This window comes from Hyaena hyaena, unplaced genomic scaffold (genome assembly GCF_003009895.1).
Source record: "Hyaena hyaena isolate Hyena2069 unplaced genomic scaffold, ASM300989v1 scaffold_9, whole genome shotgun sequence".
NCBI classification, from domain to species: Eukaryota; Metazoa; Chordata; class Mammalia; order Carnivora; family Hyaenidae; genus Hyaena; species Hyaena hyaena.
In genome coordinates this window covers 5,521,378-5,549,288 of record NW_024080641.1, presented here as the reverse complement: position 1 = coordinate 5,549,288, position 27,911 = coordinate 5,521,378, and the positions used below count along the sequence as shown (strand labels likewise).

The 27,911-nt window shown below is 38.4% G+C and overlaps 1 protein-coding gene across 2 annotated transcripts; it reads right to left on the bottom strand.

The window, feature by feature from the left end:
- Positions 1-2,996: 2,996 nt before the first annotated feature.
- ZNF404 (zinc finger protein 404) lies at positions 2,997-26,142 on the bottom strand. Of its 2 annotated transcripts, XM_039246178.1 has the most exons (5): positions 26,074-26,142; positions 24,906-25,001; positions 19,186-19,261; positions 16,945-17,071; positions 2,997-4,731 (listed from the first exon to the last, which is right to left on the bottom strand). In XM_039246178.1, exons 3-5 carry the CDS (start codon positions 19,192-19,194, stop codon positions 3,209-3,211), a joined length of 1,659 nt encoding a protein of 552 aa, XP_039102109.1. In that variant the 5' UTR covers positions 19,195-19,261; positions 24,906-25,001; positions 26,074-26,142; the 3' UTR covers positions 2,997-3,208. The 2 variants fall into 2 exon arrangements, with proteins under 2 accessions (XP_039102109.1, XP_039102101.1); XM_039246170.1 differs by lacking the exon at positions 16,945-17,071.
- Between the last annotated feature and the right edge of the window lie 1,769 nt (positions 26,143-27,911).

Below are 27,911 nucleotides of genomic sequence, written 5' to 3'. Positions count from 1 at the left end.
GGAGAGAGAGAGAGAGAGAGAGAGAGAGAGAGAGAGAGAGAGAGAGAGAGAGAGTGTGTGTGTGTGTGTGTGTGTGTGTGTGTGTGCGCGCGCGCGCCCCTTTGGACCTGCTTTGGACTGTGTGTGTGTGTGTGTGTGTGTGTGCCTGCCTGCCCCTTTGGACTGTGTGTGTGTGTGTGTGTGTGTGTGTGTGTGTGTGTCTGCCCCTTCCTCACTTGTGCTCTTTGTCTTTCTCTCTCAAAAATAAACATTTTTAAAAAATTTGAAAAATACTTGGCAAATATTTCATAACCAAGATCCCCAAAATGATAGTGTGATTTGACGCTGTGATTTGACAAGTATGATGCTGCATTTGAACAAACAAAATCTGAAATTCAAAGGAAAGAAAAACCTGTTTTTGTGACCTAGCTAAAAGTGTAGGAATAGTTCTTGAAAGTGATGCTTTTCATAATTTAATAGTAATTTTACTCATTTTCCTATCATGAATCAGTATATGAAAGATTTTCATTGGAATCAAAAGCACTGTCAAAATATGCAGTTAAGAAACAGGAAATCTTAGTAAGGAAATAGAAGCTATTAAAACACTAAATGGGGGTGCCTGGGTGGCTCAGTCGGTTAAGCGTTGACTTCGGCTCAGGTCATGATCTCGTGGTTCGTGGGTTCAAGCCCATGTCAGGCTCTGTGCTGACAGCTCAGAGCCTGGAGCTTGTTTCAGATTCTGTGTCTCCCCCTCTCTCTGACCCTCCCCTGCTCACGCTGTCTCTCTCTCTCTCTCTCTCTCTTTCAGAAATAAAACATTAAGAAAATTTTTTTAAGTTTTAAAAAACACTAAATGAAGATTATAGAACTAAAAAGTGCAATGTCTGAAATTTTAGACTTGATAGATAAGCTTAACAGCATAACTGAGATGACAGGAAAAAGAATCAGTGAATTTGAAGATATAGTAATAGAAATTATCCAATATGAAAAACATAATTTGATGATAATAGAACCAGTGACCTGTGGGACAATATCAAAAGATTTAACATGAGTACCTGGAATCCCAAAAGGAGAAGCAAGGGCAGAAAAAATATCTGAATATGGATAAAAGTTTCCGGAATTTGCAGAAAGGCATAAGTGTACAGATTTCAGAGGCTCAGAGAACTCCAAACAGGATTCACATAAAACCATACCTGTTGACCAGCATAGTCAAACAGATGAAAATCAGAGTTAATGAGAAAATCTTGAAAACATGCAAAGAGAAATGACACAGAGGAAAAAGAATTCAAATGACTTTTCATCATAATCTATGGAGGCCAGAAGTCAGTGTTACAATATCTTTTTTAAAATACACAGCAAAACCCAGAAATCTATAGCAAGAAAAATACTCCCTCAAGAAATAAGGAATTCAGGAAAAGAAACGGAAAATTCATCACCAGCACATGTGCTCTCCAAGAAGTGCTAAATTAAGTTTTTCAAGGTGAAGGAAAATGATACTGGATGGAAATTCAGACCATTGGGAATTGGTAGCTGGGAGTAATGAAGAGGATGGGGAAAGGCAAACATATGAATAAATATAAAATATGAGGAGTTTGGGGGGGCCTTAATTTTTTTTTAAATAATTTAACTTTCAAATGGAATGCCATTGTGACTTTCCATGGATTACTAATTGCAAAGAAAAAATATACCAATACAATGGAGAGAACTGGCAATCAATACATGAATCAAGAGATCAAACATAGTTTCACTGGTATGCCAACTGCTATTTTATAATATTAAGTACACTTTATCTATGAAGTAGTCTTGTGAAAAATGTTTAATCTGAAACTTAAGCCTCTAGATATAAGCTTCAGTTCAGAACAAATATAAAGGATAGAGGAAAAGTTAAGCCCACCTTGAGAAAAAGGAAGACAAATATGGAATTACAATTATATAGGTTACTTCTGAGTCTTCAAAAAATGTAAGGAAGGTGGAGAGTAAATTCTTGACCAATTCTTATTAGACTCAATAAGCCACAGTCATATAACATATATGAGCTTAGTTTGGTTTTTGACTTTTTAAAAAAGCCAGCACTTTTAGAAGTTGTTCTTTAAACAGAGAAATTTATAAATGGGCTGAATATTGTAAAACAATACAGGGTAATTGTTAGTGTCTTTTTAGGTAACGGTGGGTTGATGGTCATCTAGAAGATTATCCTTAAATCTAAGAATTGTATGTTGACATTTTAGAGGTGAAGGGATATCTAAAACATTCATTGAAAAACAGCAAAATGATATATGTAAAACATATTCAATATGTAATAAGAATGGTATATGGTATATGTGCATCTGTATATATACATGTTCGTACATATGAAAGAGAAATATTAGATAGTGAATCTAGGTGGAGGGAAATTTTTAAAAAGCATTGTAACCCTCTTGTACCTTTTATGTAAGTTTGACAACTTTCAAAAACTTGAGGAAAACTTTTCCAAGTCAACATATGTCTTTGGCTATCAAATTGTTAGCTTTTAATTTATTTAAATTGTAGGGAATGTGGATTGTACGTTACTTATATTACAGAATTTATGTTAAGAAAGTTTCTGCAAACTACTTTCCAATTTTTCAACAACTAAATTCTCAATATTTAATAAAGGTGCAGGGTTTCTTCTTATTATTAATCTTCAAGGGGTTGAGCTTTGAATAAAAAAGGGTCTTGTTTAATATATTCTATGGGATTTTGTCCAGAATGAATTATCTGAAGAAAATATGGATGTGTGCTGATACATTTAAGAAATATGCTTATAGGGCACCTGGGTGGCTTAGTCGGTTAAGCGTCCGACTTTCGCTTAGGTCATGATCTCGCGGTTCGTGGGTTCTGGCCCCGCGTCGGGCTCTGTGCTGACTGCCAGCTCAGAGCCTGGAGCCTGTTTCAGTCTGTGACTCCCTCTCTCTCTGTGACCCTCCCCTGCTCACGCTGTCTCTCTCTCTCTCTCTCTCCTAGAAATAAATAAAAATATTTAAAAAAAATGCTTATAGAGTCTTCCTTCCACATGAATTTATATATAGTAATACTAGTGATTATCATTTAAAAGCCACAATATTTAGTAACCAAATACTATGTGCCAGATGCCTCTCTAAGCATCTATATTTTTACGTTAAATAATTTAATCTTTACCATAACATCATTAGGTGGTGGAATACTGGTGATGGTAAAGGGTGTGCCATGACTAAATGCTTCCCAACTCTCATTATATCAAGAGCTTCTCACCACTATGAAATCTTTGATGTTGGGTAAGTTGATAGCAACGAGTAAAGGCCTTTCCACAGTCCTTACGTTTGTGTGGTTTCACACCAGTATGAATTCTCTGATGTTGAGTCAGTCGGTCACTACGATTAAAGGACTTACCACATTCTTTACACTCATAGGGTTTTTCACCAGTATGAATTCTCTTATGTTGAGAAAGACCTGAGATAGAACGGAAGGCCTTCTTACATTCTTTACATACATATGGTTTCAAACCAGTATGAACTGTCTGATGATAAATCAGTTGAGAATTAAGTCTAAAGGTTTTTCCACATTCCTTACATTCATGGGGTTTCTCCCCTGCATGAATTGACTGATGTGTTTTAAGGTCTCCAACACGACTGAAGGCTTTCCCACATTGTTTACATTCATAGGGTTTCAAATCAGTATGAATTATCTGATGTTGAATAAGATAAGAATGAAGCTTAAATGTCTTCCCACATTCTTGGCATTCATGTGGCTTCTCACCAGTATGAATTCTTTGATGTTGTGTAAGTTGAGAGCCTCTACAGAAGGCCTTCCCGCATTCCTTACAATCATACAGTTTCTCACTACTATGAATTCTCTTATGTTTGAGAAGGCTTGAGCCCCTACTAAAGGCCTTTCCACATTCTTTACATTCATGAGGCTTCTCACCAGTATGACTTCTCTGATGTTCAATAAGCAGATAGCTGCGAACAAAGGCCTTTCCACACTGTTTACATTTATATGGTTTCTCACCAGAATGAATTTTCTTATGTTGATAAAGACTCGAGCGATGACTGAAAGCCTTCCCACATTCCTTGCATATATAGGGTTTCACACCGTGATGAATTTTCTGATGTAGGCACATATGTCGGTATAATCTAAAAGTTTCCCCACATTCAGTACATTCATAGGGTTTCAAACCAATATGAACTTTCTGATGTTCAGTAAGGTGAGAATAACGTCTAAAAGACTTCCCACATTGCTTACATTCATAAGGTTTTATACCAGTATGAATTACCTGATGTTGAATAAGCTGTGAATAAAACCTAAAGGCCTTCTCACATCCGTTACATCCATAGGGTTTCAAATCAGTGTGCATTTTCTTATGTCTAATAAAATGCTGGAGGACTATAAAGGCCTTTCCACATTCCTTACATTCATAGGGTCTCACACCATTATGGTCTCTCAAATGTTCAGTAAAGTGTGAATATTTTCTGAAGCCCCTCCTACATTCCTTACATTCATAGGATTTCTCTCTAGTGTGAATCCTCTGATGTAGAGGAAGAGATATATGTTTTATAAATGTCATTTGACTAAAACCTCCTATGTTGGGTCCCTGTTCTCTCTCAAATTCAATTCTGCACTGTGGGTCATTTCTGAAAATAAACCTCATAAGGTTGAAGGCTTTACTTCTTTTCATTGTGTCCCGATGGTATGAATTTACTTCATAACTGCTTTTTTCTGAAGATAACTTGTTGGTCTCAGTTGTAAAATCAAAGTCTGAAAGAAAATGAGAAAACAAAAGCTATTTTCCTCTACTGGGGGTGAGGAGGGTCCTTCTAGAGTAAAAATGGGGATAAATTGAGAAGTATATTCACCGGAAGTAAAAGAGTTATAAAGCCCTAAAATAGTGTCATTAAATTTTTAAGAGGCAAGAAGGCCTAAGGAAATCATGAAAGTTCACATGAGAATTGTAAAGTTTGTGCATAGGCAAAGAGAATTCAGTATTTCTCATATTTAGTGTGGCTCAAAGTTACAGAGGGAACTTCGTATCCACTGAGACTGAATCAGAATCTATACGAGTAGGTTCTGGTTATCTACATTTCTAACACTGTCAGAGGCTCTATGTTATTTTTTCAGTGGTTTGTCTTTATCTTAGAATAAAACCTAAATCCACAATCATAAAAAAGATCTGTCTTAGTCACACAAATTCATTTCAAGCCCTTGGCATCTTTATTCCGTATATACTATCCCAATGCATCTCTTCAGCCACTAAAACATTCCATAACCTTCCCATTCCCTGGGGCTTGACACAGGTGCTCCACCTTTCAGAAATCCTCTTACCTAGCTCCTTTAAATTACTATCTTTAGGTGATGCAGGTTAGAAATCACTTCTTCAGGAAGGCTGTCTCTGCTAACTCTAAATTCATATCCTTTATCCTATATTCCAACACCTAACTTTTTGTCTTCAGAATACTTTTCTCTATTACATATTTATTTTCTTAATTTGTTTTACTACTTAGTTTCTTAGTCTAATACTCTAAACTTGTTGCAACTACTATGGCAAAACAAGTCCTTGTAGGACAAGTATTGTACAAGTATTGTGGGATAAAATACTGAATCTTAAAAAGTAACTTGTATGAAAGTAAAGGTAAACAAGGATGAAAGTCAAGGTCACTGGGGAAGGCAGCCAAGCAAAATAACCATTTAGTTTCTGAATATAACCATTTAGTTTCTGAAAATTATGCAACAGTTATCAACCATCTCTCCTTGATCCTAATCTCTCATGCCTTATTACAGTAAAATATGCTATCCTTTATCTTACAGGTGAGAAAAATGCACATCCAAACTAGCTTAGTCAAAAACAGAAATGGAAAGAGGTGATACCTGATCATTCTCCAATTGCTTATCCCCTCAAGTTGATATACATGATATATATTGTTCCATTCTTCCTGTGCCTAGTCAGGATGGTTTTTCTGCTCTATCTCAATCAAGATAATTAGATGGTGTAGAGTTTTAATATTATTCATCCATCCTACTGACGCTTACTGTGTTTTGTTTCTCTAATGACTTTCCCAAATTCTCCCTACCATTCCTTTATGATCAAGGCAAATTGTCCTTGAATTTCACAACAATGTATGTTGGAATAGTTAATATTATTTTATTTTTTATTTTTTTAGTATTTTTAAAAATTACATATATATATTTTAATAGTTTATTGTCAAGTTGGTTTCCATATAACACCCAGTGCTCATCCCCACAAGTGCCCTCCTCCATGCCCATCACTCCTCTTCCCCTCCCCCACCCCCATCAGCCCTCGGTTTGTTCTCGAGAGTTTCTCATGCTTTGCCTCCCTCCCTCTCCCCAACTATTTTTCCCCTTCTCCCCCATGGTCCTCCATTAAGTTCCAACTAATCCTCCTATACGTGCAAACATATGGTATCTGTCCTTCTCTGCCTGACTTATTTCACTCAGCTTAACACCCTCAAGTTCCATCCATGTTGCTACACATGGCCAGATTTCATTCTTTCTCATTGCCATGGAGTATTCCATCATATAGATAAACCACATCTTCTTGATCCATTCGTCCGTTGATGGACACTTAGGCTCTTTCCATGATTTGGCTATTGTTGAGAGTGCTGCTATGAACATTGGGGTGCATGTGCCCCTAGGCATCAGCACTCCTTTGTCCCTTGGGTAAATTCCTAACAGTGCTATTGCTGGATCACAGGGGAGTTCTATTGTTCATTTTTTGAGGAACCTCCACACTGTTTTCCATATGGGCAGCACCAGTTTACATTCCCACCAACAATGTAGGAGGGTGCTCATTTCTACACATCCTCGCCATCATCTACAGTCTCCTGATTTGTTCATTTTAGCCACTCTGACCGGCATGAGGTGGTATCTCAGTGTGGTTTTGATTTGTATTTCCCTGATGAGGAGGGATGCTGAGCATCGTTTCATGTGTCTGTTGGCCATCTGGATGTCCTCTTTGGAGAAGTGTCTGTTCATGTCTTCTGCCCATTTCTTCACTGGGTTGTTTGTTTTTCGGGCGTGTAGTTTGGTGAGTTCCTTATAGATTCTGGATATTAACCCTTTATCTGATATGTCATTTGCAACTATCTTTTCCCATTCCGTTGGTTGCCTATTAATTTTCTGGGTTGTTTCCTTGGCTGTGCAGAAGCTTTTAATCTTGATGAGGTCCCAACAGTTTATTTTTGCTCTTGATTCCCTTGCTTTTGGGGATGTGTCAAGTAAGAAGTTGCTGCGGTGGAGGTCAAGGAGGTTGTTTCCTGCTTTCTCCTCTAGGGTGTTGATAGTTTCCTGTCTCACGTTCAGGTCCTTTATCCATTTTGAGTTTATTTTTGTGCATGGTGTGAGACAGTGATCTAGTTTCATTCTTCTGCATGTTGCTGTCCAGTTCTCCCAGCATCATCTGTTAAAGAGGCTGTCTTTTTTTCATTGGCTACTTTTTGCTGCTTTGTCAAAGATTAGTTGGCTGTACATTTTTGGGTCCAATTCTGAGTATTCTATTCCATTGGTCTATGGGTCTGTTTTTGTGCCAATACCATACTGTCTTGATGATGACAGCTTTGTAGTAGAGGCTAAAGTCTGGGATAGTGATACCTCCCGTTTTGGTTTTCTTCTTCAATATTACTTTGGCTATTCGAGGTCTTTTGTGGTTCCATACAAATTTTAGGATAGTTTGTTCTAGTTTTGAGAAGAATGCTGGTGCAATTTTGATTGGGATTGCACTGAATATGTAGATTGCTTTGGGTAATAATGACATTTTAACTATATTTATTCTTCCAATCCATGAGCATAGAATGTTTTTACATTTCTTTGTGTCTTCTTCAATTTCCTTCATAAGTTTTCTGTAGTTTTCATCATACAGATCTCTTATATCTTTGGTTAGGTTTATTCCTAGGTATTTTATGGTTTTTGGTGCAATTGTGAATGGGATCAGTTTCATGATTTCTCTTTCTGTTGCTTCATTGTTGGTGTATGAAAATGCAACCGATTTCTGTATGTTGATTTTGTATCCTGCAACTTTGCTGAATTCATGGATCAGTTCTAGTAGACTTCTGGTGGAGTCTGTCAGATTTGCTATGAAGAGTATCATGTCGTCTGCGAAAAGTGAAAGTTTGACTTCTTCTTTGCCAATTCTGATGCCTTTTATTTCCTTTTGTTGTCTGATTGCTGATGCTAGGACTTCCAGCACTATGTTAAACAACAGTGGTGAGAGGGACATCCCTGTCGTGTTCCTGATCTCAGGGGGAAAGCGCTCAGTTTTTCCCTGTTGAGGATGATGTTAGCTGATGGCTTCTCATAGATGGCTTTTATGATATTTAAGTAAGTTCCTTCTATCCTGACTTTTCCAGGGTCTTTATTAAGAAGGGATGCTGTATTTTGTCTAATGCTTTTTCTGCATCTATTGACAGGATCCTATGGTTTTTATCTTTTCTTTTGTTGATGTGATGTATCACATTGATTGATTTGCGAATATTGAACCAGCCCCTGTAACCCAGGAATGAATCCCACTTGATCTTGGTAGATAATTCTTTTTATGCGCTGTTAAATTCGATTTGCAAGTATCTTGTTGAGGATTTTTGCATCTGTATTCATCAAGGATATTGGCCTGTAGTTTTCTTTTTTTGTTGGTTCTCTGTCTGGCTTGGGAATCATAGTGATTCTGGCTTCATAAAATGAGTCTGGAAGTTTTCCTTCGATTTCTATTTTTTGGAATAGCTTGAGAAGAATGGGTATTAACTCTGTTTTAAATGTCTGGTAGAATTCCTCAGAGAAGCCATCTCCAAGGCTCTTATTTGTTGGGAGATTTTTTTAAAAAAATTTTATTTATTTCTAGGAGAGAGAGAGACAGCGTGAGCAGGGGAGGGTCAGAGAGAGAGGAAGACACAGACTCTGAATCAGGCTCTAGGCTCTGAGCTGGCAGTCAGCACAGAGCCCGACGCAGGCCTCGAGCCCACAAACCTCGAGATCATGACCTAAGCGAAAGTCGGACGCTTAACCGACTAAGCCACCCAGGCGCCCCTGTTGGGAGATTTTTGATAACTGATTCAGTTTCTTCACTAGGTATGGGTCCGTTCAGATTTTCTTTCTCTTCCCATGTGAATTTTTGGTAGTAAGTGTGGTTTGTCCATTTCTTCTAAGTTGTCCAATTTGTTGGCATATAATTTTTCCATAGTATTCCCTGATAATTGCTTATATTTCTGAGGGGTTGGATGTAATAAGTCCATTTTTATTCATAATTTTGTCTATTTGGGTGCTCTCTCTTTTCTTTTTGAGAAGCCTGGCTAGAGGTTTGTCAATTTTGTTCATTTTTTCAAAAAACCAACTCTTGGTTTCATTGATCTGTTCAACTGTTTCTCTGGTTTCTATATTGTTTATTTCTGCCCTGATTTTTATTATTTCTCTTCTTCTACTGGGTTTGGGATGCTCTTGTTGCTCTCCCTCTAGTTCCTTTAGGTGCGCTGTTAGATTTTGTACTTGCGCTTTTTCTAATTTCTTGAAATAGGCCTGGAGTGCAATGTACTTTCCTCTTAAGACTGCCTTTGCCGCATCCCATAGAGTTTGGGTTATTGTATTTTCATTTTCATTTATTTCCATGTATTTTTTAATTTCTTCTCTAATTGCCTGATTGGCCCATTCATTCTTTAGTTGGGTGTTCTTTAACCTCCATGTTTTTGGAGGTTTCCCAGACTTCTTCCTGTGATTAACTTCAAGTTTCATAGCATTGTGATCTGAAAGTGTGCATGGTATGATTTCAATTCTTTTATATTTATTGAGGGCTGCTTTATGTCCCAGTACGTGATCTGTCTTGGAGAATGTGCCATGCGCACTTGAGAAGAAAGTGAGTTCGATGGCCTCAGGATGTAGAGTTCTAAATATATCTGTCAAGTCCAGTTGGTCCAATGTGTCATTCAAGTCCACTGTTTCTTTAGTGATTTTCTGTCTGGTTGATCTGTCCATTGCTGTAAGTGGAGTATTAAAGTCCCCTGCTATTAGGGGCGCCTGGGTGGCTTAGTCTGTTAAGCGTCCGACTTTCGCTTAGGTCATGATCTCGCGGTTCGCGGGTTCGAGCCCCGCATCAGGCTCTGTGCTGACTGCCAGCTCAGAGCCTGGAGCCTGTTTCAGTCTGTGACTCCCTCTCTCTGACCCTCCCCTGTTCACGCCATCTCTCTCTCTCTCTCCTAGAAATAAATAAAACATAAAAAAAAAAAAGTCCCCTGCTATTAGCACATTCTTATCCATAAGATTGTTTCTGTTTGTGATTAAAAATTGTTTTATATATTTAGGTGCTCCCATACTTGATGCGTAGACATTTATAATTGTTAGCTCTTCCTGATGGATAGACCCTGTAATTATTATGTAATGCCCTTCTTCATCCCTTGTTACTGTCTTTACTTTAAAGTCTAGTTTGTCTGATATAAGTATAGCTACTCCAGATTTCTTTTGACTTCCAGTAGCATGATAGATATTTCTCCATCCCCTTACTTCCAATCTGAAGGTGTCCTCCAGTGTAAAATGAGTTTCTTGTAGACAGCAAATAGATGGATTTTGGGTTTTTTATCCATTCTGCTACCCTATGTCTTTTGATTGGGCATTTAGTCCATTTATATTCAGTGTTATTATTGAAAAATGTGGGTTTAGAGTCATCGTGTCCTTTGTGGGATTCATACTTGTGGTGGTGTCTCTGGTATCTTGTGTTCCTTGCAACATTTCCCTCATAGAGTCTCCCTCAGGATTTCTTGTAGGGCTGGTTTAGTGGTGACGAATTCTTTCAATTTTTGTTTATTTGGAAAGATTTTTTATCTCCTTCTATCCTGAATGACAGGATTGCTGGATAGAGGATTCTTGGCTGCATATTTTTTTCTGTTCATCACATTGAAGATTTCCTGCCATTCCTTTCTGGCCTGCCAAGTTTCAGTAGATAGGTCTGTAACCACTCTGATAAGTCTGCCTTTAATGTTAAGGCCCTTTTCTTCCTAGCTGCGTTCAGAATTCTCTCTTTGTCCTTATATTTTGCCAGTTTCACTATGATATGTAATGCAGAAGATTCATTCAAGGTACATCCGAGGGGAGTTCTCTGTGCCTCTTGGATTTCAGTGTCTGTTTCCTTCCTCAGATTGGGGAAGTTCTCTGCCATAATTTGTTCAAGGACTCCTTCAGTGCCTTTCCCTCTCTCTTCCTCTTCTGGAATTCCTCTGATATGGATATTATTCTGTTTGATTGTATCGCTGAGCTCTTGAACTCTCTTTTTGTATTCCTGTATCAGTTTATCTCTCTCTTTCTCAGCTTCCTCTTTTTCTATAATTGTGTCTTCTAAATCACTATTCTCCTTTCTGCTTCTTCATTCTGTGCATTGGACACCTCCATTTTATTTTGCATAAATAAATTTATAGCATTTTTAAATTTATCACAACTAAGGAATAGTTAATATTACTTTAAAAGGCTTATGAATGTCTAAGAAATTAAACTTGAGGATGTTGGGAAAAAATAAAGCAACTAAATACTATGGGAACAGACCCTGGGAAACCAAATGCCTGGGATTCTGCCACAAAGGATATGTTGAATATAGGCTAAAACTTTGCTGTCTGGATGGTGGAGCAGCCTGAAGGACCCTCACTTGCTAAATGGGTCATGCATGAGTTGAAGACAAGTGGGATTCTTCTATGAATGAAGTAAAATATGTTCAAAAAGTTGAAATAAAGCAAACCATATTCTCTGAAATAAAGCAAACCATCAATGAAAAAATGAGTAACAATCTCGAAAAGCCAAAACTCTTTCTCTGGATAAATAAAAATCAACAACTATTGTTAGAGAATGATAACATACAAACTTAAACCACAGAACTTGTTGAAAACAATGTTAATAAAAATACTACACATCAGAATCTATGGCCTTCAACTGTATTGCTGCAAACTTATGGACCAAAAGGTATACATCTAATGAAAAATTCAAGAATTAAAATGAATGAGTTAAATATTAAATCCAAAATTAGGAAAAGAAAAAAATTAGGAAAAGATGAGAAAGTATACTGAAGGAAAGCATAAGAGGAAAATCAATAAAAACAAAATTTAAGTAAAATTGTACAATTAACACATACAAACAAACCACTAGCCTGCCTGTTCAAGAAACAAAAGATAGGAGGACAGTCTAAACACAATGACACAGGCAGACAATCATCAATAAAGAAATGGAGAATGTTTAAGAAATTCTTACAAGACAACTATGCAAATAAATTTGAGATGTACATGAAATGATGATTTCTTCTGGAAATATTATTTATAAAAACTGACTCCAGTTAAATTTACTGACCTAATAAATAGAATATGAAAAGGAAAAAATAACTTTTCAGTGAAGAAAACTGACTTCAGCACTTTGTACAGGTTTTTAAGGTTAACACCCACTGGTAAATCATATTGATATTGTGGGTGATACTGATATAACTCCTGTTATATAATGAGAAGGGTACTTCTCTGGTATTCTTCCCTCAAATCCATAATCTTAGTTTGATCATAAGAAAACAATCCCAAATTTGGAGGCACTTTACTAAATACCTGACCAAACAGTATCTTCAGAAGTATCAAGTCAAGAAAGGAAGGAAAAACCGAGAAACTGTCACATTTGGAGGAAACTAAGGACACATGATCACTAAAAAATGTGGTATGCTGGACTGGATCCTGAAACAGAAACAAAGACATTAGTGTGGGGCGCCTGGATGGCACAGCTGGCTGAACTCAGGTCATGATCTCATGGTTCGTGCTTTCAAGCCCCGCATTGGGCTCTGTGCTGACAGCTCAGAGCCTGGAGCCTGCTTCAGATTCTCTGTCTCCCTCTCTGCCCCTCCCCCACTCACACTCTGTCTCTCTCTCAAAAATAAACAAATATTTTAAAAAATTGTATAAAGGGGCGCCTGGGTGGCTTAGTCGGTTAAGCGTCCGACTTTCGCTTAGGTCATGATCTCGCGGTTCGTGGGTTCGAGCCCTGCGTCGGGCTCTGTGCTGACTGCCAGCTCAGAGCCTGGAGCCTGTTTCAGTCTGTGACTCCCTCTCTCTCTGACCCTCCCCTGCTCACGCTGTCTCTCTCTCTCTCTCCTAGAAATAAATAAAAAAAAACATTAAAAAAATTGTATAAAGACATTACTGCAAAAACCGGTGAAATCTAAATAAAATATTTAGTTTATAGTAATTGTAAAATATTAATTTGATAGTTTTTGCAATGTACCATGGTATGTAAGATGTTATCATCACTGTGGGAATACTATCCTGGAACTCTTTGTACCACATTTATAACTCTTCTGTGATTCGAAAATTATTTCAAAATAAAAAGTAAGACAATAACAGAAATAGACCCCAGAATAGATGGAATATCTAAACAAACCAATTTCCACAGAAGAAATAATTTAAAAAATGTGTATTTATGCCCACAAAAAGGTGATTTCAATTAGCTTCCTTGGTGGCCAGGTTTCATTCAGTCTCTGTAAGCTATTTCCTACTAACGTGAATGACAGTGCCTTGCAGAAATGGCTAATTCCTGGCCCAGGGCAGGGAAGATATAAGGTGAGTCTAAAACCTCTTGTATTAAAGTGCAAAGAAGCTTTCAAAGATAGAGTAAGTAATTTGTGATTTTGGTCATGTAACATTAAGCGGGATCAAATTACTCTCCTGCCTTAAGTAACTAGAAAAACAACCAAATATACAAAACTATCTTCCAAATATTGGAAAATAGCACGGAACAGAAATCTCCTGAGAGAAGGGAAACAAATGAAGTGTGCCCCACAAGTACCATAACTGACTGCCTAAAGAGAATTTCCAGAACAAAGCACAAGGATGGGAAACTAAAACAGTGCAACTGTATCCCTGAGCTGAGAAGACAGAGTAGAGAATAAAGGGAAAGAAAGAAGTGCAGAATTTGTAAGTCAAGTACTAGAGAGGAGGGAGAGATATCTCTAGAGATTTGTAGATGAATCTCCTTGAAGCTGGATGAATATGAGTCTGGACATCTGTGTGAGGAAATGAATAACAAAGAACATACCACCAGATAGGAGTAGGCAGAACATTTCCTGGAAGTCAGAAAGGCCGGGATAGTTCCTGTTTCCACCAACCACAGTGGAATGAGCCCATAACACATGAGGCATCAGACAGAGTCCATAGAAGGATATGGCCTCGGTAGTGGTGCCAAATTAGTCCTAGATTAAAAGCTGTTCTGGACCCTCCCCAACAAAGTTTAAAAGCAAACCATGAAAGAATCAACAGATTCCAAATTTTATAACTGCATCTCAGAACGAAGTCCAAAAATATGTTAAAGAATATTAGAAATCCAGCGTCCCAACAGAATAAACTGCACAATGTCTGGCATCTAAAAAAAATCATCAGGCATGCAAAGAGCAGGAAAATATGACCCTTACTAGGAGGAAAATGAATAAAAGACACAGACCAAGGAATGATACAGATAATATAATTAGTAGTTAAGGATACTGAAAAACCTATTATAAGTATATCCCATATTTTAAAAAGATGGTTACTTTTCTACTCATCTTTTAACTTTTATTTTGTTTCAAGTTTTTATTTGAATTCTAGCTAGTCAACATACAGTGCAGTATTAGTTTCAGGAATAGGAAGTGATGCATCACACACATACAACACCCAGTGCTTATCACAACTAGTGCCCTCAATATCCATCACCCATTTAGCCCATCCCCCACCTCCTTCCCTCCCTCAACCCTCAGTTTGTTTTCTATCATTAAGAGCCTATTTTATGGTTTGCTCCTCTCTCTATAGTTTATTCTTTGTTAGACTCAACATACAAAAAGCACTTATGGGGAAAATTTTCCCTATATTCTTACATGTTCAAACTGTTGCACCTATACTTAATGACAGACCATCTAGGACTGAATCTTCTAATTTTTGGGGAGACTCTTGATGACTGATTCAGTTCTCTTTAGTGCTTTTGAGACTTTCTGGGGTTTTTTCTTGAGTGAAAATTTTTGTAGATTTATATTTTCTAATAATTTATTTCATTTGATTTTTCAGTTTTTTGGCATGATGCTTTCAAAATACTGTATTTCAAGGCTTCAAGGTTTGTAATGAGGTGTCTTTTTTCCTTACATAGATTTTTTTTCTTGATTCATGGTGAGAGAGTTGCACCACTTTTATTAGTTCTTGGAGATAACCACATTTATTTGACTTGCTCTTTTGTGTTTGGTTTTCATTTCATTAATTTCTGCTTTCTCTTCTTATTTCCTTTCTCCTACTTTCTTTAAGTCTGTTATGCTCTTCTTTTCCTGCCATATCAAGTGGATGATTCACTTATTAATTCTCAACATTTCTTCTGGAATCAGAAGATCCATTCAGAAGGGCACCTGGGTGACTCAGTCGGTTAAGCGTCTGACTCTTAATTTTGGCTCAGGTCGTGATCTCACGGCCGTGAGATAGAGCCCTGCATCAGGCTCTGCACTTGGGATTCTCTCTCTGCTCCTCCCCTGCTCACTCCCTCTCTCGAATAAATAAACATTAAAAAATTTTTTTAAAAGATCCATTGAGAGAAGCAGCTTAAAATCAAAACAGATAAGCAGTAAGAGCCATGAAGAAGTGGTGAATTGGTCCTGAGGATCCAACATGTTTCCCCTGTAGAAACTCACTGATTCTGAGTGCAGCTAGCAGTAAAGGCAAAGTGATAAAAAAGAGGTAGCTGACAATTACACAAACTGAAAACCAGCACTGACCCAGCTCATTCCCTGATTGTATTACAGTGATCAGTCTTCCATCCTATCAATTAATAGAGAAAAATGTAAATACTCTGTTGGAAGATACCATCATCTGGAAACTGTTCAGTTCTTTTGTACACAATGTCCAGCATACAATCAAAATTGCTAGTAATTTGAAAAGAATTTACCAGACTATGAGTAATAAGGGGGAAAAAAAGGAGAAGCATACCCAAAGATGATACAAAAAATAAAGGCCTACAGGAATTCCAAAATAACTTTGATTAAAATATTTAAGAAAACAGATGAGAAAACAGTAATGAAAAGAAAGTAAATAAAATGAAGAATTTCAACAGATAATTAGATGTCATAACAGACCACCAAACTGATTTTCTAGAACTGAAAAAGACCACATCTGATAAGAAAAATCTTTCTTTAAGAGCAGACTCATCATAGCAGAATATGGGATAAATGAGTTAAATACACATCAACAGAAAATAATAGAAAAGAAGATAAATATATGATATTTATATCATATATTGTGTGATATATCAGTATCATATCATATACTGTGAGATATACTCAAAAGATCTAACATCGCTATAACTGGCATATACTGTGAGATATACTGGCATATAACTGGCATATACTGTGAGATATACTCAAAAGATCTAACATCGCTATAACTGGCATCCCAGGAGAGAGAATGGACAGGCGTTTTCCGAAAACTGAGCTAAGACTTTCACTTCTCAGTAGAATCTAAAAAATCACCGTAGACCAACATTTTTACTGCTACAAATATAAAAATAATACTAAAAAGATAATCCTCTTGATTCATTCTACACTGTAAAAATTACCAAGGTTCTTTTGTAGCAAAGCGAAAACTGGGACCCTATGTTACCTGTTCTCCATGTAGGTGGACCAGCAATTAAAATGGACCATTTGTAGATATTCTAAACATACACATAATATGAAATTTGTTTCCTTTGCCATTGTTTATGCAGGAAAAAGTACCAGAATTCAAATCTTTATTGATTTAGAAAAAGAAGGAAGTGTAGGATGAGGCAGAAGCAAGTAGGAAGGTAAATGTTCAGGTGCTGAACAGAGATTCCCATTTCTATCGAAACAAAGGTCAAATGAGGCCTTGGAAAATATGAATATGGAGATATTTATCTGGTTTCTTGGTCTAGAGCATAAAGTATACAGTGGAGAAAGCAGCTATTCCAGATAGCAGATTCTACATCACTTCAGACAGATGTCCTTACCCAGTGAGACCAAGTTAGTATAATTCTCCAACATCACATCTCTGTACAAATCCCTCTGATCAGAATTTAGGCATTCCCACTCCTCCTGAGAAAAGTCTATGGCAACATCACTGAATGTCAATGGCGCCTGAAATGACAAACCCACATATCATTTGTAACAGTAAAGAAATAAGTTCCCCCACTACTTTCCCCCTTCTCCCCCATGGTCCTCCGTTGAGTTCCTCCTAATCCTCCTATACGTGCAAACATATAGTAGCTGTCCTTCTCTGCCTGACTTATTTCGCTCAGCATAGGGAAGGAGGCAAACCATGAGAGACTCTTGAATGCTGAGAACAAACTGAGGACTGATGGGTGGGAGGGGAGGGGCGGGGGTGGGCATGGAGAAGGGCACTTGTGGGGATGAGCACTCAGTGTTATATGAAAACCAACTTGACAATAAACTGTTAAAAAAAAATGTTCAAGATGGAATGACTGAATTGCAGTAAGGGGGCAATATAGAAAAACAAGCTGAGTTACAAGATCATGACATGGTTAGATGGGGGATAAATAATTTAGCTTCTGAAGTAGAGTGCCAACTCAGTCTTGAAGAATCTGTTGGAATACATAAAATTTCTTTAAAAATATAAGAAAACTCAAATATCCATCAACCGAAGAATGAATAGAAAATTCTGATATATCCCAAGAAGAGAATACTAATCAGCGATTAAATGGAATGTACTACTAAGATATGCAACAATATGGATGAATCTGTAAATATGCAGAATGAAATAAGATCGTGAAAGAGCACATGATATATGATTCCATTTAGATAAAATTCTAGAAAATGCAAACTAACCTATAGTGACAGAAAGCAAGACAACAGTTGTCTGGGCATAAAGGACAAGGTTGGGGGCAGGTAAGAAGGGGCAAATATAAAGGGACATGAGAAAAATTTTATCATTATCTTGATTGTGGTAGGAGTTTCACAGGTATATACACAGTCAAAACTCATTAAATTCCACACTTCAAAAATGAACATTCACTGCCAATTATATTTCAATAAAGCTGCTCTAAAAAGACAAAATATACTTAATTATGTGCCAGTTATATTTCAGAAAGCTGATAAAGTTTCTATCTTAGGAAACGGTTTGTATAAAATTAAGTAATTTTCTCAAGGCACAATATATGTCAGGTTATGTGTCATAAGCATCCCTTTATTTTCACAAGTTAATGTTTTCATTTAGTCCCTCTTGAAGAGTCAGATATAATTTTTTTTAAAGTATTAAGGTGTTATTAATATTAAAATAATATTAAATGTAAAGTATTATGCTATTATATTTAGGTATTATCTATGACATGTAGTTCTAGATGATCTTCCTTTCTACAATCCCTTACTGAATTCCTGTTCCTGAGTTAGAACACACTGACTGGCTCAAGACCAGCAATTTCTCTTCCAATACAAAATGGACCTTACTACCTTATTCAATTCTCAGTGATTCCTTAGCCAGGCCCCTGATGTCCGTCTGTCTCTCTCTCTCTCTTTAGAGGGCACCAATGCCATTTCTACCCAAACCTAGAAGCTTTTCAAAGCTGCGGTCTCATCTCCCACCTGAGCCTGAGACCATTCATAACCCAATTCCTTACCTTCCTGGAAAACTAGGAGGAAGTTTTCCCTGTGGTCGAATAGGACCATCATTTCTATCTCATGAAACCACAAACCTGATCAGGGAAGATCAAATATTTCCTTCCAAGTACTTCACTCTTTCACTGCTTTAACACTGCTCTTTAGAGAAGACTGAACACATAAAAGATGAATGAATGGGGGCGCCTGGGTGGCTCAGTCGGTTAAGTGTCCGGCTTCGGCTCAGGTCATGATCTCGCGGTTTGTGGGTTCAGGCCCTGTGGCAGGCTCTGTGCTGAGAGCTAGCTCAGAGCCTGGAGCCTGTTTCATATTCTGTGTCTCCCTCCCTCTCTGACCCTCCCCTGCTCATGCTGTGTTTCTCTCTCTCTCTTTCAGAAATAAATTTTTTAAAAACATTAAAAAAAAGAAGATGAATGAATGATTTGATGAATAACTGAAAATTAGTTCTAAAAAAAGGGGGGAACTATTTAGGAGGAGGACATCACCCTTCTCTGTAAGGGGAGAAAGCAGGCAATAAGGTCAGAGATACAAGTTTCCTAGATAGGGGGCTTGGGGATAAAGGATGAGAATTTTATATGAGCTAAAAATCATAGTATTTCATGAGGGAGAGAGACACTTACCTGGGCCATGGTTTTCAAACCACCTGCCTTCCTCAGGTTTCCTCTGTTAGGGAAGCTGAGTTCAGAGAAGCCAGAGCTGGGAGAGGAAAAAGAGGCCTTGAGACCTTGTGTATCTCAGAACTCCAAAAATTATTTCAGGTAAGAGAACCTTTCTTCTTTCTTCCTTATTTATGCTTCCCATTGTTCTTGTCCATGCTCCACCCTCCCAAACACATAAACACGTATCAGGGGATATGAGAAGTCCAGACAAACCCAAGCTCTTCTCCATACCTACAGATACAAGCCACACAACAGTGGATACAGAACAGAGGCACTCCTGCACCAGAGTTTGATCTAGACACCTACACTGCCTTATTTTTCATTCTTACCAACCCAACTGGGTTGTCCAGTGATATTGAGTAGATCCTCCCCCATCCAGGCAAAGACCAAGTCATACAACACACACTTCAACAACCTTTATCCTTCATGCCCTTGGGATGGACCTGGACATAAAACCTTTTGCACCAAAGACAGAAAACAGTAGAGACCAACCTGGAAACCTTGACCTCTGTAAAACTGCCTGCCCACGTGAAGTCTTTCCCCTAAGCCAGAACTTTGACTCCTAAGATCCTCTGGGTTAACCAACCTGGATTTCCCTATCAGGATCTCCTTTGCTCGTACAAGTCCTTGCCTGTGCCCATAGCTCCCAACCCACCCAGTACCCACAAGAGGAGTGAATTCACGCTTACTGAAACCACACAGCAACACACAGATTTTTGGAGCCTGATGTGATAGGTAGTGTATACACATTAACATTTAATTTTGCAGTGTAGTTATTATCTCAGTTCATCAGATGGAAGTTCAAAGAATTAAAGATATTTCCCTATGTCACAAACAATAAGTAGAAGTGATATGTTTTGAATTACATTTCTATAATTATAAGGCCAAATTTTTTTCCCAACTATTGCTTTTGAAACTCAGATTTTTTGTTCCCTTGTGTAAAACCTAAGAATAGGTAATTAAGACTTCACCTATCAGAAGATTTACTATTTGGAACTATATGGATGGAACTGGAGGGCACCATGCTAAGTGAAATTAGTTAGTCGGAGAAAGACAAATATCATATGACTTTACTCATATGAGGGCATTAAGATACAAAACAGATGAACATAGGGAAGGGAAGCAAAAATAATATAAGAACAAGGAGGGGGACAAAATATAAGAGACTCTTAAATATAGAAAACAAACAGAGGGTTGCTGGAGGGGTTGTGGGAGGGGGGCTGGGCTAAATGGGTGAGGGGCATTAAGGAATCTATTCCTGAAATCATTGTTGCACTGTATGCTAACTTGGATGTAAATTTAAAAAATAAATTATTAAAATAAATAAAATAGAGATGAAAAAAGATTTATTAAAGAGATGCTTTTTAAGTAATAAGGTACTAACATTTACAGGTATTCAATTGTTGAATTTCAGAGGTTGATGATATACCACATACAGTAAAGGTTGTGGGGAAAAGAGCATTCTTTTTTCTTCTTTTAATTTGAGAAAGAGAGAGAGAATAAGCATGAGAGAGGAGAAGATACCAAATAATGTGAGACCATTTTAATAATTTAACTCAATTTATGCTATTATTGTCATTTCTTCTTCCTATAGTACAAGCCCCACAAGTGTTATTATTTTTGTTGCTTTAAAAACAGTCTATTTGTTTAGTCATATTATTCTTATACACACACACACACACACACACACACACACACACACAGACACACTTTTTGTATATCCTAACTTTTTGTATATCCATGCTTCCATCTGGGATTATTTATAAAAGGGATCTACAGAATAAAACTACAACTACCACTATGTGAGAGGTGAAATAAGGATCACTGTCCTTCTGAGTTCAGAAACAAGGTAAGGTTGTCCATTATTACCAGTTCCATTAAATTTTATAATATAATACCTACCCAATACCATAAAGAAAAAAAAGTGACATGAAAGGTAAGAAGATTGGAAAGAAAGAAGTGAAACGGTCTTTATTTGCAGATAACATGATTTTGTACATTGGAAAAAAATTCAGTTCTACAAACTATTAGGATAAATGAATTCATTAGCAAGATTGTTGAATAAAAGGTCAAAGTATAAAACAATTATATTAAAGCAAAAACTGGAAAATGAAATTTTAAGATCCCAAGAGTTTATGAAAAAACTAAAAACTGCAACACTTAGGAATAAATCTAACAAAAGAGGCATAAGACTTTTAGACTGAAAAGAACAAAACAGTAAGAATTAACAATTAAGCAAATGAAAACATATTCTATGTTCAAGAATTGGAAGACTCAATTTTAACTTTCAGTTCTCTCTAGATTGATCTAATGATTCAGTGCAACTCCAACAATATCAGAAGGATTTTTTTTTAAAGAAAATTAACAAATTTGTTCTGCAATTATATGGAAATGCAAAGAACCTAGAATAGTCAGAGCAATTCTGAAGAACAAAGTTGTCAAAACCACATTACTAGATATCAAGACATGATACAAAGTTTTGTACATAATTAAAACAGTGATACACAGAATTGACAAAAAGACCAATAGAACAGAGTCCAGCCAAAGACTTGCACATATATAGTCACATTTTTCACAAAAAAAGTCTGACTGCAATTTAAAGCAGAAAGGTTAGTTTTTTCAACAAATGGTGCCTGAGCAATTGAGTATCTGTGTGCAAAAAAATGATTTTGACCCTGATACTACTACATACAGAGATATAAATTCAAGATGGATCATATGCCTAAATTTGAAAAGTGAAACAATAACCCTTCTGGAAGAAGAATAGGAAACTTCGAGATGATGGATGTGCAAAAATTTCCCCTTTTTTGGTTTAATTTCTATTTTTACTTATTTTAGACCTAGCAAAAAGTTCCAAGAGTAGAACAGAGAGTTCTTTTTATCCCTCACCAATGTTAACATCTTACATAGGACAGTAATCAAATCAGGAAATTAACATTGGAACAATACTGGAGACGGCACATCTTATTCAAATATCACCAGTTTGTCACACTAATGTCCTTTTCTTTTCCAGGATCCTATACATGATCCCACATTGCATTTAGGTACTATTTGTCCTTAGTCTCTTCCGATCTCCACGGTCTCCTTACGGTAATAGTTTTCAACTGCTGCCACAACAAACTACCACAGATTTAGCTTACAACAACACATACTTATCATCTCACAATTTCTTTGGACCCAGAGTTTGTACACAGTTTAGCTGGATGCTCTCCTTAGGCTGATCTCATAAATTGCAAACAAGGTGTTGGCTGGGCTGTGTTCTCATTCAGAGGTTCAAATGGGGAAGAATCCACTTCTGAGTTCATTCAGATTGTTTGCAGAATTCATCTCCTCACACCTATATGGCTGAGGGCCCCAACTTTTTGCTGGCTGTCAAATGCTGGACACCCTCAGGTCCTAGAGGCCACCTGCAGTTTCTGGCAATATGGGCTTCTCCAGCATTGCCATTTATTACATCAAGCCCACAAGGAGAGTCTCTAGCTCTAGTCTGCTATAGTGGAGTCTTACATGACTTAATATAAACCACAGTGACATACTATTACTTTTACCTTATAAAGTAACCTTATCACAGGAGTGACAGCCCCTCACCTTTGCTATTTTCTGTTGGTTGAAAGCAAGTCAGACGTTCTGCTTGGACTTCAGGAGTGGGGATTATACAATGGCACAGACACCAGCAGGCAAGAATAGAGTGGTCACCATAAAGTCTGTCTACCACACCTATCTTCATGACCTTTCCATCTTGGGGGAATACCATTTTGTCAAATGCCCCCCCCACTTGGTTTTGCTAATATTTTCATAATTGGAATGAGGTTGCATTTGTTGACAGTACCAGAATGATGCTTTGTCCTTCTCTTTGAAACATAAGAAAGGGCTCCTGATGTCACTGCATTATTACTGGTGAGGTTAACCTCGAACACTTGATTGAACTCCTTTCTGCTGGGTTTCCCTAATGTAAAGTTACTATCTTTCCCTTTATAGTTAGTAAGGATCTTGGGTAGTGGGAAGTACTTTGACACTATACAAATCCCTTTTCTCCTCAAATTTTCACCCACTAATTTTAGTATCCAACGGTTGATTGTGTCTCAAACAACTATTACTGTGGTGTCTGCCTAATAGCCATTTTTTATCTCCCTCTTTCCTTTTACATTTAACACCTGGAATTCTACCATAAGGGAGAGCTGTCCCTTCTTCTCCAGGAAAAGATATTTTAAACAGAACAAAAATGCAATAACCATAGAGAAAAAGATTGGTTAAAATTAAGAACTTCTCTTCATTATAAGATATTATTAAGAAAGCACAGGGCGCCTGGGAGGCTCAGTCGGGTAAGCGTCCGACTTCAGCTCAGGTCATGATCTCATGGTTCATGGGTTCGAGCCCTGCATCGGGCTCTGTGCTGACAGCTAGCTCAGAGCCTGGAGCCTCTTTCAGATTCTGTATCTCCCTCTCTCTCTGACCCTCCCCTGCTCATGCTGTCTCTGTCTCTGTCTCTCTCTCTCTCAGAAATTAAAAAAAAAATGAGTAAAAAGCTCTAGGCTAATGAAAGATATTCTTTCTTTCTCTGCTTCTGTTTGTCTCTGTACACACACACACGCACAAGCATACATGTATGTTTACATATGCACACAAAGGACTTGTATTCAATATATATATAATTCCTACAAATCAATAGGAAAATGGCAAAAAAAACAGACTAAAAATGGACAAAAGATTTTAATAGATACTTAATAAGAGTATATCAAAATGGACAGTATCATATGAAAAGATATTACATCATCACTTATCAGAAAAATGCAAATTAAAATCACAATGAGATACTACTATGCATATATCAGACAGAACGCAGAATCAGTCCACCAGAATGGACTAAAATTAAAATGATTAACAATATCGAGCGATGGCCAGTTTGAAAAGTACCTATACTTTGCAGTGAAGAGTAAATTAAGTCAATCACTTCCACCCCTAAGTATATGTCCAGGAAAACCAAGAACATATGTCCACACCAAGACTTGTACAAGAGTTTTCACAGAAGGTTTATTCATAACAGTCCAATATGGAAAACAATCCATCATCATGAGAATGAATAAACAAGTGTGGTATGGTCAAACAAGGGAGCTGCCATAATGTAATCATATTCTGACAAGGCTGCTAGAATCAGAATGATGTCTCTTCCTATGAACTCCTGAAGCAGATCACCTGAATTTCTCTAGTGGCCTCTCACATCTTCTATCTTACTTATTCTATTCTGATTTCACTTCCTTACTGCATCGCAAGTAATTTGAGGATAGTATCGATATCCTTTTGTCATTGTATTCAAAGAGTACAAGCATATGGATATATTGTAAATATCTGGTATTTGACTCAAATTTTAAAACTAGAAATTTATCCTTAGGGAATGACCTTAAAAGGATATAAAGATCTATGCATAATGACGTTCATTATAGACTAATTCAGTTGGTAATCAAAACTTAGAAATATAATAGCTAACAGTAGGCAACAGGTTAAATAAATTATGGGGAGAAGGGTTTGCTGGCCCTGAGAAGGAGGATCCACCTGCATGACCTCACACACAATTCACAGATATGTCACTATTAGGCAGGACATTTCAGGAGAAGGAAAAGATAGGGTCTCATATCTTTACGATTAAAGTGCACTTTATGAATAGTGAGGAAATACAAACTCACCTGAAATTTAACTTTTAGATGTGTAACAAAAATTCTTTTTGCTTTCAGTATCTTTTTTCTTTTCTTTTTTTTTTTTTTTTTAAGAAACAGGCAGCACTGGGAAAAGAGAAGGCAATCATGAGACATCAGGATTTTGTTGGCTAGCACATTAACTTAGAACACAGTAGGACCACACCCTCTCAACCAGTCCCCCCCACACAAGCAGATTGGGAGTAGAAAGGATACTGGAACAGTGTTGACTTTCCCAGTATGAGAGAGGCCAGGGTCACTGACATCTCGGCTGTAATCTGTCTGTAATTCACAGCAGGTTCCTGGGGCCAGAGTTCTGGAAATGCCTTGGTTAGGAAACATGTAGCTGACCTCCAGGAGCTTCCAGGGGGGACCCTACTCCTATTCCTGGGACCTCATCAGGTCTTCCCAGAAGCCTGCCTGGGGACAGCATCCAGCTTAAAAAAAAAAAAAAAATCTAAGATCAAGTCTGTGTCACCTTGATGTAATTTTCCACTCTTCCATTCTGGCTTCCCTCTTTTTTTTTGATTTGTATTTTTATTTATTTCTAGGGGAGAGAGAGAGACAGCGTGAGCAGGGGAGGGTCAGAGAGAGAGGGAGACACAGACTCCGAAACAGGCTCCAGGCTCCGAGCTGGCAGTCAGCACAGAGCCCGACGCGGGGCTCGAACCCACGAACCGCGAGATCATGACCCAAGCGAAAGTCGGACGCTTAACCGACTAAGCCACCCAGGCGCCCCATCTGGTTTCCCTCTTTTATCTGCTGCCAGCCCAAAGTGGATTTGAGGACACAGGGCGGAGGATCCGCTGAGCCTAGAGCCGTGTATTCCAATGACAACCCGCACGGCCACACAGCCGTCGGTCACCCATAAGCCATGAAGTTAAATAAGCACAATCGAGTATCTGTCACTAACATGCAGACGCAGGCGCCGTCACGGAGACACGCTGTCACACACACGCATGCACACAGGTTTCCAAGGCACACAAATCTATTGCTTGCGCAGACACAGGCCTGAGACTCCTGGGTCTACACGCCCTGTCATCTCCCGGCTTGTCCTCTTCCGGAAAGCCTCTCATCACCTCCGCAGGTTGCCGCCCCGCTCTGGTCAGAGACTGTGGAAGCCTCCGCTGATTTTTATCTTCGGATAGGTCCTACTCACCACGTAGGGACCACAGCTGCTTGGACACCAGAATAGAATCCGGGGGTCGAGGGGGATGCGAGCCCGGTGGCTTCTGGGGAATGCAGTCCAGCAAGCACAGCCCAGGAGGCAGGGAGGTGACGGTCCGGCCGCCCGTGCTCGGAGTGCGCAGGCGCAGGCCTGAGCTGGCCCGCGAGGTGGAGGAGCTCAGGTGGTCCTGCGTGGGTGGAGGAGGCGAGTGGGATGTGGGTCCAGGCCGTAGGAGGCCGAGCAAGAGCATGCGGACTCCAGACCCTCGACCCTGCATGCGGGAAGTGGAGGTGGCGGGCTCCTGGGTACGTAGTACCCTGATGCGAGTTCTGTGAGGGAGCCCGGACTTTTCGTCTCTCGCGCCTTAAAGGTGGCACCTACGCCCGGAGTAGAGCTGCGACCACAGGAGGCATTAAGTATGTAATTGTTTTAAAGAAACAATGTGTGTGTAGATGTGTTTGGGTTTTCATTCTGTGACACTGCGGAACCCACTGTGCGTCTGTAACTGTGTGTGTGTGTGTGTGTGTGTGTGTGTGTGTGTGTGTGTGTGGTTGTGTTTCTGTTTGTGTTTTGTTTCAGACTTTGTTCCTTTGGGTGCGAAAGTGGTTGGTTTTTCAGATTTTAAGGTAGTATAAAATTTATTAAACCCTGTTCTTCCTCACGCTTACGTCTCCACCTCGAAATTCCTCGTGCCCAATAAGTTGTTTCCATTAACGTCGCGTCTGACTTGTGTCCAGGACGCATCCTAGCAGGGCCGACTCGTCCATGAGGCACCGTGGCGAAATGCCTAGGGCCCACACAATACTTTTAGAGGCCCACAAAAAAAAAATCTTTTAAAATCAGAGTTAAAAATGAACGTTTAGGTCAAAGCGCCCCTATTTCTTCCCATTTTTTAAATAAATACTAAGTAAGTATGCATCTCCTATAAGCTATAGCTCCAATGGTGGCTGTAACTGTCCATTGTGAGTGGGTTCTCCCAGACCCGCTAGGTCATAACAGCCCATTTTAGATGAAAGTGGTACACCTGGAGTCAAGTGTGATCAGGACCAGAGTGCACAAGCAAGCTACATGAGTCTGTAACACATACTCCATTTCATTCACTGTGGTTGCATTAGCACCTCTCCCTCAACCCATGTGTGTATATGGTTTCATGGGGGATCATTTATGACCAGCTGATAGAGGAGAAGGAATCCTGAGTTTGATTCCCATGTGTGTTCATTTAGTATGCAAGCCAGAAATAGATGGGCAGTATACTATCACCCCATTCAGGAGTGGCCCTGAAGGATAGTGACAAGGGAAAATTCTCCCAGTGGAGTAATAAATTAATGGGTCTATCTGGTGATCCACTTTATGTAAAAGGATAAGTGACCTAAAATTAGAATGTATATAAACTCATGTTCTGTGGTGCATGGATTGTCAATTGGTAAGATATCTGAGAAGAACAGTACTGGAAGACCCAGGAATGGGAGGTCTGGGAAAGAGGGATGTGGAGAGATGTGGTAGTAGGCATGAAGTATATGTAAACAGCTTTGTATGTCATGTTAGTACCCACCAGAGAGCATGCATTGTCAATGACACTAAATCACGTGGACAAAATGATGTGGTCAGTTAATATCATTTAGTCTTTGTCATTATTTTCCTAATTGTGGCATAATGTTGGTAGGGATAGAAGCTACCTGTGGGCCAAACAACATGGGCTTTCATTTACCAAAAATGATGTAACTATTAATGCCACCAAATATTCAACTTACTAGCAACAGAGACAAATTCAGAATCCCAGATATGACACAGTCCCTCAAGGAGTCCGGTTGACCATGTATGATGGCAAG